The 12,307-nt window shown below is 36.0% G+C and overlaps 1 protein-coding gene across 1 annotated transcript in view; it reads left to right on the plus strand.

The window, feature by feature from the left end:
- The window catches only part of OSBPL10 (oxysterol binding protein like 10), a 110,644-nt gene that overhangs the window by 22,251 nt on the left and 76,086 nt on the right, over positions 1-12,307 (plus strand). Inside the window, exons 2-3 of the mRNA XM_051788987.1 lie at positions 7,593-7,768; positions 9,486-9,565. Coding sequence (XP_051644947.1) covers positions 7,593-7,768; positions 9,486-9,565 — 256 coding nt within the window. The remainder of the gene's footprint in view (positions 1-7,592; positions 7,769-9,485; positions 9,566-12,307) is intronic.

Raw genomic sequence — 12,307 nt, forward strand, 5'->3', positions numbered from 1 at the left:
TGCTCCTGGATAAGGTGGAAAGGTGGGATGAGAGAGGATAAACTAGACAGCTTCCTTCGTTTTTGCATCCAGATGATTGCAAATGACTCTTGTGGACCTGGCTTCAGTGAGAACCAATTTAACTACAGAGTCTTGTGTATGTGTCCCTCACATGGGGAATGGAGTTGCTGTGTGTGTGACTAATCCTCTCCTGCATATTTCCTGTATCTTGTTTTAGAGTTGCATAGAAGTGTGTCTTTCTAAAGGTTAACATCCTTTCATTACATGCAGATCATTAGAAGTGACATATAAGTACTCTGTTCTTGTTTTATTTTACATCTTGGTTGTTTTTCTTATGAAGGAAAACATATTTTCCTGCCTGGAAGGTCTGTTTTTAATCTGTGACCTGAATCAAGCTGGATAATAAGATTCACAGAATTAAAATTACAGCAGCCCATTTATTCCCCCAGTTATGTCAATGCTAGCCTTTTCTCTTGATCCATAGCACAAAAAATTGAGTATGCTTAATTGTTAAATAGTTGTGAATTTAGAGCAAGTAAAAGGAGGTGGTAAGGACTGCTAAATGACACAAAGTAGTCTTGAGTAGCCAGCCAGTGTGATGGGCTGTGAGCAGTAAGTGCTGTTTATGGTATCAAACTCAACTGTGTACCTTTTGTTTATGGGTTTGCCCCTAAACTGCAATTGCTAGTCCTCAGTGTGACCATGTTGTACTGAAGCATAGATTATAGGATGAATGTACTTTTCCACAATTCTGTATGAACTCAAAGCCTGGTGGATAGAAATGGATGCATTATTTTTAGGCCTATTCTTCCTCCCTCCTTCCTCAAAAGCAACCCCTAAGCAGCTCTTAATATTTATTCTGATTGTAGTCTCTTTTTCCTTAAAATCTGTTGCTGACTACAGAGAATTTCAGACAGTTGAAAATAATTGGCATTGCAAGCAGGTGGTGATGACCTGATGAGCTGGTCAGTAACAATTGTAGTTTCTGTAGGTACTGAGGAAGAAGTGACATTTTGGTTTATAAAGAGAACTCCCTGGGACACGAGAATACAGGAAAGGAGATTTATCTTAATATTTTATTTTTGTGCGAATTCTTTCGATGCTAAAATCATGAAGGGCATGATCATCAAAAACAAGCTGTCCATCTATGAGCTGTGGATAATACTTCCTCTGTTTCTCATCTCCATTTTAGGTATGGAACACCTCTAAAAGTATCCAGTAAATTGTAGTTCATCTTGACTGATATGCAATTACAATAATGCAGAGAAATTACTGTTCTAAAAATTCAGTTTTCATACACAGATGCTCAAAGTGAGTAAAGCTTTTAATGAATACAGTGGCTTCTGTGCTTTCTTATGTTAGAAAATGAGGAAAAAATTGATGAACCTCAATGCATAAAGGATGTTAGAGTTACTGAAATGTAAGCATGTTCTCCTAATCATCTGTCTTTAAATGACAACTTTAGAGATAATTTTTAATAATCAAGTCCTTGACTCTCAAATGTGTATGTGCCATGCTTTATCTTTTTTTGGCATAAATAATTCCATTAATCTTATGACTTAAGGTAAAAGGAAAAAAGAAGAATTAAGTAATTACATAAATATGGTGTCCAGGATGGCCTAGTAAGATACAGTTTCCTAAAAATGAAATATTTCTATGTGACAGCTCGTTCATTTACTGCAGCCATAAACTTTGCTTTTCTTTGACACAGTAATTTACTTTCTATCCCATAATTCTTATCTGTTTTTATACTACTTAAAAAAAAAAGAGAGAATTATGGAATAGTTTGACTCCTTATTCTTGAAAATCCTCCTTTAGAGGATTATGGAATCACTGAGGAACATGTGCTGACAGTGACTGAGGGGAAATTGGAATGGAATATAAGGAAAACATATGTTTGGAAAGTCAGAAATGTTGAGAACAAAGTGATTGAAGGAGAAGGTAGTGAATTCTTCTGCTGGGAGCTGCTTCTGTTCTTGAGTTAATTTGATGCTGAAGTATGTAGTAGAGCATAGTTTTTGTCACATTGTCTGGAAGGATGAATTCAGCAGTCTGAGAAGGGAAAATACATGAATCGTTACTTTTCTAATATGATAGGGAAGGAGATGCTGCCTATTAATGTTTTAAATCAGCACGAAGATTGCCCTGTTTCAACTAAATGTATTTTATTTAAAAAATTTGCATTTTCATAGTTAAAATAAAAAGTAGATCATAAAGTGCATATTGTGAGACTGGCTTATGAGAATAGGTATCTTTGAAAGAGCTAAAGTGGTGTTTTAGAGAGAAAAGCTCCTCTGTCCATCAATAAGAAAGTAACTGGGGAAAAAAAAAATCTCCAAAAAGGTGAAACAAGGCTAGCCTGCTATAGAAACAAGCCAGCATCCCTCTCTATCCAGAAGTACTTGCTGTGTTAGGTCATGTAATGAAAACCATTTTATTGTTTGGAGATTATGGGAAATTGGAAGATTTTTGTCTTTATTCAAAAGCATTTGTCTGTGCTCCTGTGCAGTATTCAGGCATCCATTCCAATTTTAAACATAAAGTCTGGAATTAAACACAGTCCATCTATGAAGCATGGACTCCAGAGTAGGCTGGTTTATGAACCCAAGGATGTAATTCATGCAATGCTGCTTTCCATAAGAGGTGAGGTTTTGTTGGTTGGTTGGTTTTTTTTTTTGTTTGTTTTTTTTTTTTTTTTAGAATCAAAAATTGAAGATTTGACTGGGACTACAGTTGTCCAGCTGCAAATGTCTATATAAAAATGTCTCATTATAAATTCAAACTAGAAGTTGTAAAAAATCTGGTTCAGAAAACTGACTTAACTGGGACAGAAGTATGGGAGGAGAATTCCAATCCTTAGGAATACATTACACAATGGAAAGATTTAGCAATCCTACCTGGAAAACTTCTTGGGATTACAGAGTAGTGCAATCTTGGGTACAGGTGGTTGGTTTCTGGGATATGTCCAGAATAAAGGGAGAAAAGGAGGAATTTATTTTAAGAAGTGTTTTTTCTGCTGGGACACACTTCTGGGTGCATTGCAGATTTGCATCCTTGTGACAGCTTCAATGAGCAGTGCACCATGTTATGGGTGTACAACTGAATGATGAAATACCTAGAAATGTTGTGGTTTAATTATTTATTATTTACTTATTAAAGTATGCCTTTCCACTGGAGAATATGGAAATGCTTAATTTGACTGGAAATGGGAAAATGAAAATTCTTAAATCCGGTGAGGTGAGTAAATTACATAGGAAATGTTCATGTGCTTCTGATATCTTTGTGTATTTTGTGATGTCAAAATGTCTGATTTTTTCATGGGACATCTGCATAGCTGCTGTTCTTTGTTGACAGGCTCTAATGGTAGATCACTTTCATCTCTGCTATACTACCAGCATTTTTCTTAAAGTTTTCTTGAAGAGGGAACTAATAATAAATTATTATACTGCTATATAATTATATGAAAATGTTATATTTATTACTATAATAAATGCTCTTATCAGTGAATGCAAATCCAGTTGAAATAGTTTATTGGTGCTGTGTTTGACCCTTCCTTTTTATGAATTCAGAAGGCAACGTAGATGCACTTCCTAATATGTCATGTTTGTTCTGCTTGACATTTTTTTTTTTAAATTTGAAATGGCTATGAATGAATGAGGGAATGGATAAAGGGGATAGTGAAACACAATTAGCATTTAATTAAGACAGTTGCAGAATTTATAAGACTTAGGATTTATTCAGAGAAGGCACTGATTTTAAAATGTGGGAAGTAAAAGAGAAATGAAGTATCATCAGGCCACATTGACAAACTCACAAGTGACTTAAAAAGTAACAGTTCTGGTAATGTCAGACTTGTAGTTTGCTGAGTGTGGTGAGTGTTTTCTCTTGTAATTGATATCAGCTGGTAATGCATCTACATTTGTTAGGAATGGCAGAGTGGGAGTACCCTGGTGAATCCTAGGAGCTTGAGAGAAGCTGGGCCAGAGGAGTGGGAAGCCTCTAGTCTCTGAACGGTTTGAATTTAAAGTGAGAAATCCATTGGCTTTTCCTTTGTGAAATAGCCTGCTTTTTCTTTCCTATAATTTTACATGTCTACTTTGACTTGTGTTTATGCAGTTAAAACTGCTAAAAATGTGTTAAAGTGGTAATTTTCTAGCTTACCTTTAGATGGAGTCTTTTAATGACTATTAATTAAAAAAAAGATGTTATTCCAATTTTGGAATAACAGAAAAATTTAACTGTCTTTTGAAAGTGTCTGTCAGTAACAGTTATTTCATAATATCTGTTTAACACTCATTTTTTGTGTGTTTAGTACATAACTCTGCTACTTCCTGCCTGACTGTTCTCTAAGGAGTATGTTAGTTTTCATTACTGTTCATCTGTAATTTAATTACAGAAATACGACATCATAGGCAAAGGTGTGAGCAAGGCCAGTAGAGAAATGCAGGTGGCAAGATGAATCAGTTGTAGAGAGGCTAGTGCTGTTATTTCCCTGATAGGCAGAACAAATGACTTTTAGAACTGAAGTTAAAAGACATCCCTGTCTTTTTGATACAGTTACACAGCACTTCTAAGAGGTGACATGTACTATGCTCTTCTTTTCTGCTTTATATGTGTAATGCTTTCCTATCCTCATTTAATGAAAGAATCTGGTCTCCGTTTCTTCTGTGGTTTTGTGATGGTATGAACTGGGTCATCATTTGGTCTGTGATGCTAGAAGATGTTTTTGAAAGCTGCTTCTGTTTTTTCTATACCTTTATGTTCTCCCTCCCCATCTCCTTTGTACAAAGCCCTGCGCTGCTTGCTTTGACATTTAATTCCTTATTTCTTCTCCTGGCCTTTTCTATCCTGTTAACAGTTTTTCAAAGTGCATTATCCCTCTGCTTCTCTTGTGAGGCTCTAGTTGCCTGTGCAGTTTGTTCCTGTCTGTCTTTTTCTGTGATACCGCCATGTGAAAGGTAAAGAGGGGAATTGCACATCAAACCATAACCCTTGAAAAGGAAATACTTGATTCTGTGTGATGTGAACAGTGTCATGGCCAAGATGCCTGTGAAAAGTTCCTGGTTCTTCTGGGATAAGAAAGAAGGCAGGATACTTGCTGAGGGTGATGTGAAGGCCTGTGAGAACTGGTTACTTTTTTTCTTTCTTAAGATTACTGCTTGATTTCTGTTGAAAATGTTGAATGCTTTTACAGGCATCTGAGACATCATCACAAATACTGAAAACCTGAGGTACAAGGCCAGTGATAATGTTCTGGTTTTTTTGAGACTGTACACAAAATAGGTTGTGGTTGGCTAGAAGGTCCAGGTAACACTGCTGCTCCAGCTGTGATAACAAGGATGTGGAAGGATGCTATCTCTGCCTTTAGGAATTTGCAGAAGTCGCTGCTCTCAGTTGTCATTATGCTGGTAAAGGTATATTCTGTACTCAAATGGCTGGTTTCCTTCCCTGGGGTAGCTTTATGGCAGTGCAAAGCCCATCTTTGTGGAGCTTACAGTCACTCTGGGAGTGCTTTGCTGGTCTCACATGCAAAGATTTCTGAGCTGAAGTGCTCGTGGTGTTTATGTAACTTAATAGGTTCTGTTCTAATAGACTCAGAGGAACATTTTTCCCTAAATCCTTTGATCTTGATAGGAGAAGGAAAGACTATTTTTCTTGCTTCTCTTTTTCTTTCTTTTTTTTTTTTTTCTTTAACTGTTTTTCCTCCTTCTGTTGATTGTAAAGCTGTAGTTCAGTAACTACAATGGTGATTTTCAAGGTAGTAATCAATAAAAAATGGCCAAATAATGAAGGCTGAAATAAATTATTTGTACCTGAACAATAGAAGGACAATGAAATTATAATGAGGATGGCACAGGCTCAGAATGGACATTGCTGTATATAAAGTCTAGACTTGTTTACTGAACCCAGAGAAACACTAGCTTAGGGTCAAGCTACTATATAATTTTCTCAGGGGCATGGCATTGTTTCTGTCTAGTGCTCTTCTTTTTCTCCTGAGAATGTAACAGATATTTTTGAAATGGACAAGAAAAACTGAAAATGAGCAAAATTAAAATTTACTGTGAAATGTGCAAGTTTGACTTTTTTTTTTGTTGTACATTTTCCAAATCTGCTGTTTTCCCCTGCAGTTAAGTGAATCTATTTTTCCCTACTAAGCAAACTGAAGAGAAAAAATGCTTTATAGGTGGGTGAGTAGTAATGTACAATCATTTAAAAGTCAAACAAAATAGGAAGGTTATGGAGTGGTGCAATATAAGTCAATAAGGTAATCTGAAATTTTGGCAATTTAGGGCATCCTTATTTTTAACAGTGCTATTGGAAATATGGTGGTGGTTGGCACTGAACTTGCCATTCCACTAGTCCTTTTTTTGTGGTGAAGATATCCTGTGAAATGGAGGGATGTGCTTCGTGATTACAAGAGTGAGGCTTTCCATTTGTTTCATGAGGGAAGGGATGCAGAGAGATGGGAGATGGAGTCAGGGCAGAAATGAGTGGTGTAGTGATGTGCTAGCTTAAAATCCTTTGGGACAGGGTTGTTAATCTGTAATAATTTGAAGAGAGTTTGATCTTTGTTCTGATATGAAGGTGGTGGCAGTAGAGAGTTATGCATAACTATGGCAAAGGAAGGTTGCCCAAGCAAAATGTCTGAAGCTCTGTAAATCTTAGGTAAGGTTTCCTTGCATCATGTCCAGGCTTATTTACCTTGACTAAAGAGATGGGCAGATCATCACCCATAACTTCAGTTGGCTGTGAAGACAATCCTGGAAATATTCTATGATGGGAAAGGTTAGAGGTGTTCTGCATATTGGGGGTATTGTGAAAGGGCTAAGACAAAATGCCACTTTCAAAAGAAAGCAGTAACCTGAGTAAATTTGGGATGTACAAAGCTACAGAAGTCTGAATAATCAGTTTCTGAAATACCGTACGCAAATTCATATGATCTGTGTTAATCTCATCTGGAGGAACAGTAGAAATAGTATGTGTTAAAAATGCCCATGTTAGTGGTATTAGCCAGGTTGTTGGGGTGTTTTTTTAGAAGCAGCTGAGGGGATAATCTGCATTCCTGTAATCTTCACTCTAGTCTGTTGAGGGTCGGTAGCTCCTTCATTTGAGCCAGGTGGTTATTCTCCCTCCCCTTTTGGCAAAGAGTTAAAGTGTTAAATAATTGTTCTGTGTAATAGCATAGATGATTTCCACAGGGAAATGGAATTTAAGATCTGTGTTGTTGTGAAAAATAGGTTTAGTTGTGGGGAAAAAAAAAGGTACATTTCCAACTCTTGAGACTGAACCACTTCAGTCTGAAATATCTTTTCAGTTAGTTTATTTTTTGTTTGTATGATCTTGCAGTCCTGGAAGTTGGTTTATTTTGAAATGGTTTGGGTTATGAATAGAAGAATAGATCACATGCCCCTGAAAAATCAAGCCTAATGATCAAAATAACAGCACTTTATAAAATGGAGTTATTACAAAAATTAGTTTAACTTCATTTGTTTATTTATGATCTTGATTTAAGATCAATCTGTGTTATTCTGTGAGTAAATACATGAAAAACTTCAGCAGAAATACTACATGACTGTAATTTATTTCAACAGGTACTTTGTGCTGGACTTTGAGACGGGGATTCTGCAGTATTTCGTGAATGAACAAAGTAAAAACCAGAAGCCAAGAGGAGCCTTGTCTTTAGCTGGAGCTATAATATCACCCAGTGATGAAGTGCCACACATGTTGGTGGTCTACTCTGCTAATGGAGAGATGTATAAGTTAAAAGGTACAGTGCTGCTTAGAGGTGCCAGCTGAGTTGTTCCTCTCTCCCTTTCCTGCTTCTGCATCTCTTTGCTCATATCTCCTTTCTCTTTTACTTCCTTGTGCTGTCAGACAGTAGTGGTTATGCACTATATCATGTGGAAGAGTAATCTGGAGTTAAGTGCCTATGATTTTACAGTGTGTAGGCTTTCAGGGCTGGAAGATACCTCATGGTATCTGTAATCTGTTGCTGTGGCATTCTGAATGGTATGTCTTACTCGCTTGCAAAGGAAGAAAAAGCTGCTTTCATTGCTGTCCACATTATAACATTTAATTTCTGGTATTGTTCTCCTCTGCTACCATCCTGCAGATAATGTGCAATAATAAATCTGATGATAGGTCAGAGAAGGGAAAAATGCTAGTGGGAGGCTGTTAAGATGTTATGTTCTTGTCAATCTTGGAGTAATTGAATGCACCTGTAACATAAAATTTTCTCTTCCCTTTCTCCTAAATATAGGAAAGACAATATATAGGTATATAGGAGTTACTTTGGAATACTAAAAAAAAAAAAAAAAGAAGGCAGTGTTCAGATGTTTTCAGTGTGGTTAATTGATCATGATACTTTTATATCAAACGAATTTATAAAAAACTGTTATTAAAAAAAAAGTGACATGTAATACAGTGTAACAAAAGTATTCTTAGTTTTATTCTGACTGCAGTTTATCAGTTGTCGAGTAGGACTGAGCATGCAGGAGTCCTCTGTGGTACAGTGTGTTGCCACTTTATACATAGAACTGAGACACAGGAACAACCAGGGAGAATATCTGTTAAAATGTGTTGAATTTGCATAGCTAGAAAGTATGAACACTTGTTTCAATATCATGCTTTTCCAAACCCTTGAGATTATTAAATGCTTGCAATGTGCTGCTTTTAATTTAATGAGGTCTATGAATTTGATTCAAATTAGTAAATAGTTTCTATGCTAAGTCAATAATTATTGAGATACTTAATAGCAGAGGAAGTAAGAGAAAATATTTACTGAAATTACGAAGCCTGTATTGCCTTTCTTAATCAGGATTACTATAGTAGTGGTTTGTTTAAGACAAAACCAAATATCTCTCCTAAAAAGACTTACTAATATTACAGGGAAGCCACCTGATATAAACTGCAGACAAACTTAATAATTTTTAAAGTTGTCTTTTAAAGATGTAAGGGGGAAATTGTGATTTTTGTTGTTGTGTCTTTAAGTTGCATGTGAGTGACACGGGTTTTGAGAGAGATTTAATTGAACTCTATTAATAAAGAGAAGTACTTGAGTTTCTGGGGAACTGGTAGCTTATCTGGTAGCTGATTGACAGCCTGAGTGCAGAGCTTTTACTGATTTAAATACTGTGGTGTGGCCCTTGTCCTTCACAAAAAGAGACAATTAAAACAAAAGTGGATGAAAAATCTGAAACAAAAAAGTCATCTGGAGGTAGTTCTGCTTTTACTAACACTTGGAGGAGATAACAGTGAAGAAAATTTGTAAGTTCATCTCTTCCATCTGGCCACAGCCTCCTCAGTTCAGGCTTCTGTCTTGTACTGAAACACCTGAGCATAGTTAAGTAGCCTAAGTTAGGATTTATACTGCATTCTAATCAGTAAATAATCTTTCCCCCCTCTGCCCTGCTCCGTCATCCCTTGTGCTAAAAGAGAGTATTGATTTTTGTGTGATCCCCTGCATTTCCTTGTTTCTATTTTAGCTGCTGATGCAAAGGAGAAACAATACTGGATAACTCAGCTTCGATCCTGTGCCAAACATCACAAGGAAGGTAATTCTAAGGTAAATAATTGAGTGGAAGAAGTAACTATTGCGTTTTAAGTGGTGTAGGTGAAGAATAGCATGATCTGGATGATAGACTGGCTGTGGTAGTGGAATGATATTTAGAGGGTTTTGAATAAAAGCAGGTTGTCATTTGTCACTAACTGGAGCAGACTTAAGTTAGTTGGGCAACCCAAATAAATAAACATTGTCCTATTTATGAGAAAGTAATGAAGGGATGGTTAATTCAGTGGCTGGATAAACAGTTTATTAATAAATACCTGTGTGATATCCTGATTAGTATTTAAAAATGTTAAGTAGTATTAGTTTTATTTAATTTTATAAGGTTTAGTGACTTTTATTATTGGAACTTTAGATAGATGTTAGCAGCTATCAGTCTTTGTCTTCTTTACTAAATCTGAAAGAGATCATCATATGATGATGGTTTTGGTGTTAATATGAAGTCTCACACACAAAAATTCCTACTCTCAGTCCTTGAAACATTTCTGTTGATATTACAAGAATGAAAAAGATTGCTTTTCTCATGACTAATTGTTTGCTGTATTTAAAAGAAAAATGCATATAACAGCAAGCTGAAAGGATTTCTCCCTGTTCCAAGATGCTGAGAATATCAGTGTTATGTTAGCTGCAGTCAGAGTTGTGATCCTGACTATCTTTGAAAGCTGGACTTTGAGAAGATGAATAGTATTTTGAGGAGACTGCCATTTACTGAAGTGAGTGAAGTAAAGCCAACCTTTTGTTGTTTCTTTGGAGTGATGTGGACCTGTCAGGAAGCAAATGTGGTTTAAGTAAAACCCTTTTCGAAGGAGACTTAAATACCTTGAGTATTTCAGTACTTTTAAAATTCTTATGCATAGCAATTCAATATGGTTTTTATATAGATGTGGCCCAGTTACTCAGAAAGATGCAACTCTACTTGTTTGGGATACTCTTACAGTTGCTGTTGATTTGCAGGTCCTGTGCTAGATAGAGATGGTAACTGTTTGTGCTCAGTTGCCATCAAGGAATTATTCCTCAATAAGTTCTCTTGGTCACTTCTTGAACCCATTTAAATGTTTAGCATCTGCAGTGTACTGTGGTGAGGTAGTAGAAGTGCTGTTCAGTATATATGATATCGGAGACTTGTGTAATGACATACTGATTCTTCTACTCTCTATTAATTTCTGTAATATTTCTTAATACTGGGTTTGTTTTTATCCTTTTGCCCGCTCCTGAAAAATAATTCTGTAGAGGTGTCTATTTTAACAGCACAGTCTCATTCTAGGATGGCAGTAATTGAGTTGAAGCTGATTTATGTGTAAGTGAAGTTTGGATCATTTCTCCTCCTTAGGTAAAAACTGTTGCACTTAGTAATAATTTATATTCTAAATTTTTCATACTACCTGTCCATGTTGAGCTCCTACAGTAGTAGTATCTGCATATTTTGATGTGTTCTAAATTAGTATGTCAAGAGAAAAATCTTGGTGTCATAACAGTGAAAATAAGTAACAATTAGTAATAGAAGCAAATAGAATTTTAGAAATTATCAGGAAATGAACAGGGAACAAAAGGGATAATACTTAGACTGTTCCAACTCTGTCAAATACTTGTCATGAATACTTTTATCAGTCCCCTTCCATTTCTGAAATGGAAAGTTGTAGTGGGGGAAAGTACTTTTCATCACATTTATTATTCTTCTGTACAGAATGAACTCTGTGATGAATTTTGACTTCATTGTACTCTTTTTTCTTCTGATGATGGGAAGGGAAAGGGCAAATCAGGGAAGTACAGTGTTAGTAAGTGCTCTGCAGTGGCTGAATAGGAAGTATTTCCTAGCTGCTAATAATAATGTCAATATGGGGAGCCTCAAAGAAAAGGAGCTGAAAAAAAGGATCAAAATAAAAGGAGGTGAATGAAAACTGGAGATTATTTTGGGATGCTTTGGATGCCAAAAATATATATAGATTTGAAAAGCATTTGAAAGGCAAAATGTTTTTTGAGAGTCTTGACTGAATAAGCAGGAGACTATTAAATCTGAAGACAACATCTGTCGCAGAAGATCTAAGACACAACTTCTAGAAACAGGAAGGGCTTATAATGGGGAGCATCTCTGGACTACTTCTTGTACTCTTGCATAGTGACCTACAACTGCTGTGGGGTTTTTTTCTGGTTCATAGGCTCATTGTCCAAGAAAATAAAAGGATTTCCTTGACTGAGGGGTGGTGGACATATGTAACTGAGGAACGAAATGAAAGATTATTTTAGACAGCAGGAAGAGGGTTCTTGCATTTTTCTTAGACGACTGATGAGTTAGAGAAACTTGACCTCGGAACCTGGAGTGTAGATGCATTTTGGTTAACGGATGTGTTTGGTATAGATACATTTTAATTGGCTTGAATCTGCTGAGTATAAAATAGAAATATTGAAGAAAACTAAAATATTTTCCTTAGTTCTGTGTTGCAAATCTACATCTAAAATCAGACTAGGTCACTTTTCACTTGAAATGTTTGTTAGTGAAGCACTCTATTTTCTATTAAGCCACAGAGCATACAGAAAATTTATATTTTCTGTATCTTTAAACATAACAGTCCAGAAAATGAAATGTTGGGAATTTATGCACTTCAGGCAAGACCACTCATCTCTCCACTTCTTAGTCCAGAAGTGGACTGTACTTGAAGGAACATTGTGCTTACCTGTTCCTAGGAACCTTTCTTTTGATAAGATTTATCTCTTTTTCAGTATACTTTTTTCATTTTCCCCCTC

The sequence above is a fragment of the Manacus candei genome, unplaced genomic scaffold, assembly GCF_025592945.1.
Source record: "Manacus candei isolate 608988 ecotype Guabito, Panama unplaced genomic scaffold, ASM2559294v1 h1tg000026l, whole genome shotgun sequence".
NCBI lineage: Eukaryota > Metazoa > Chordata > Aves > Passeriformes > Pipridae > Manacus > Manacus candei.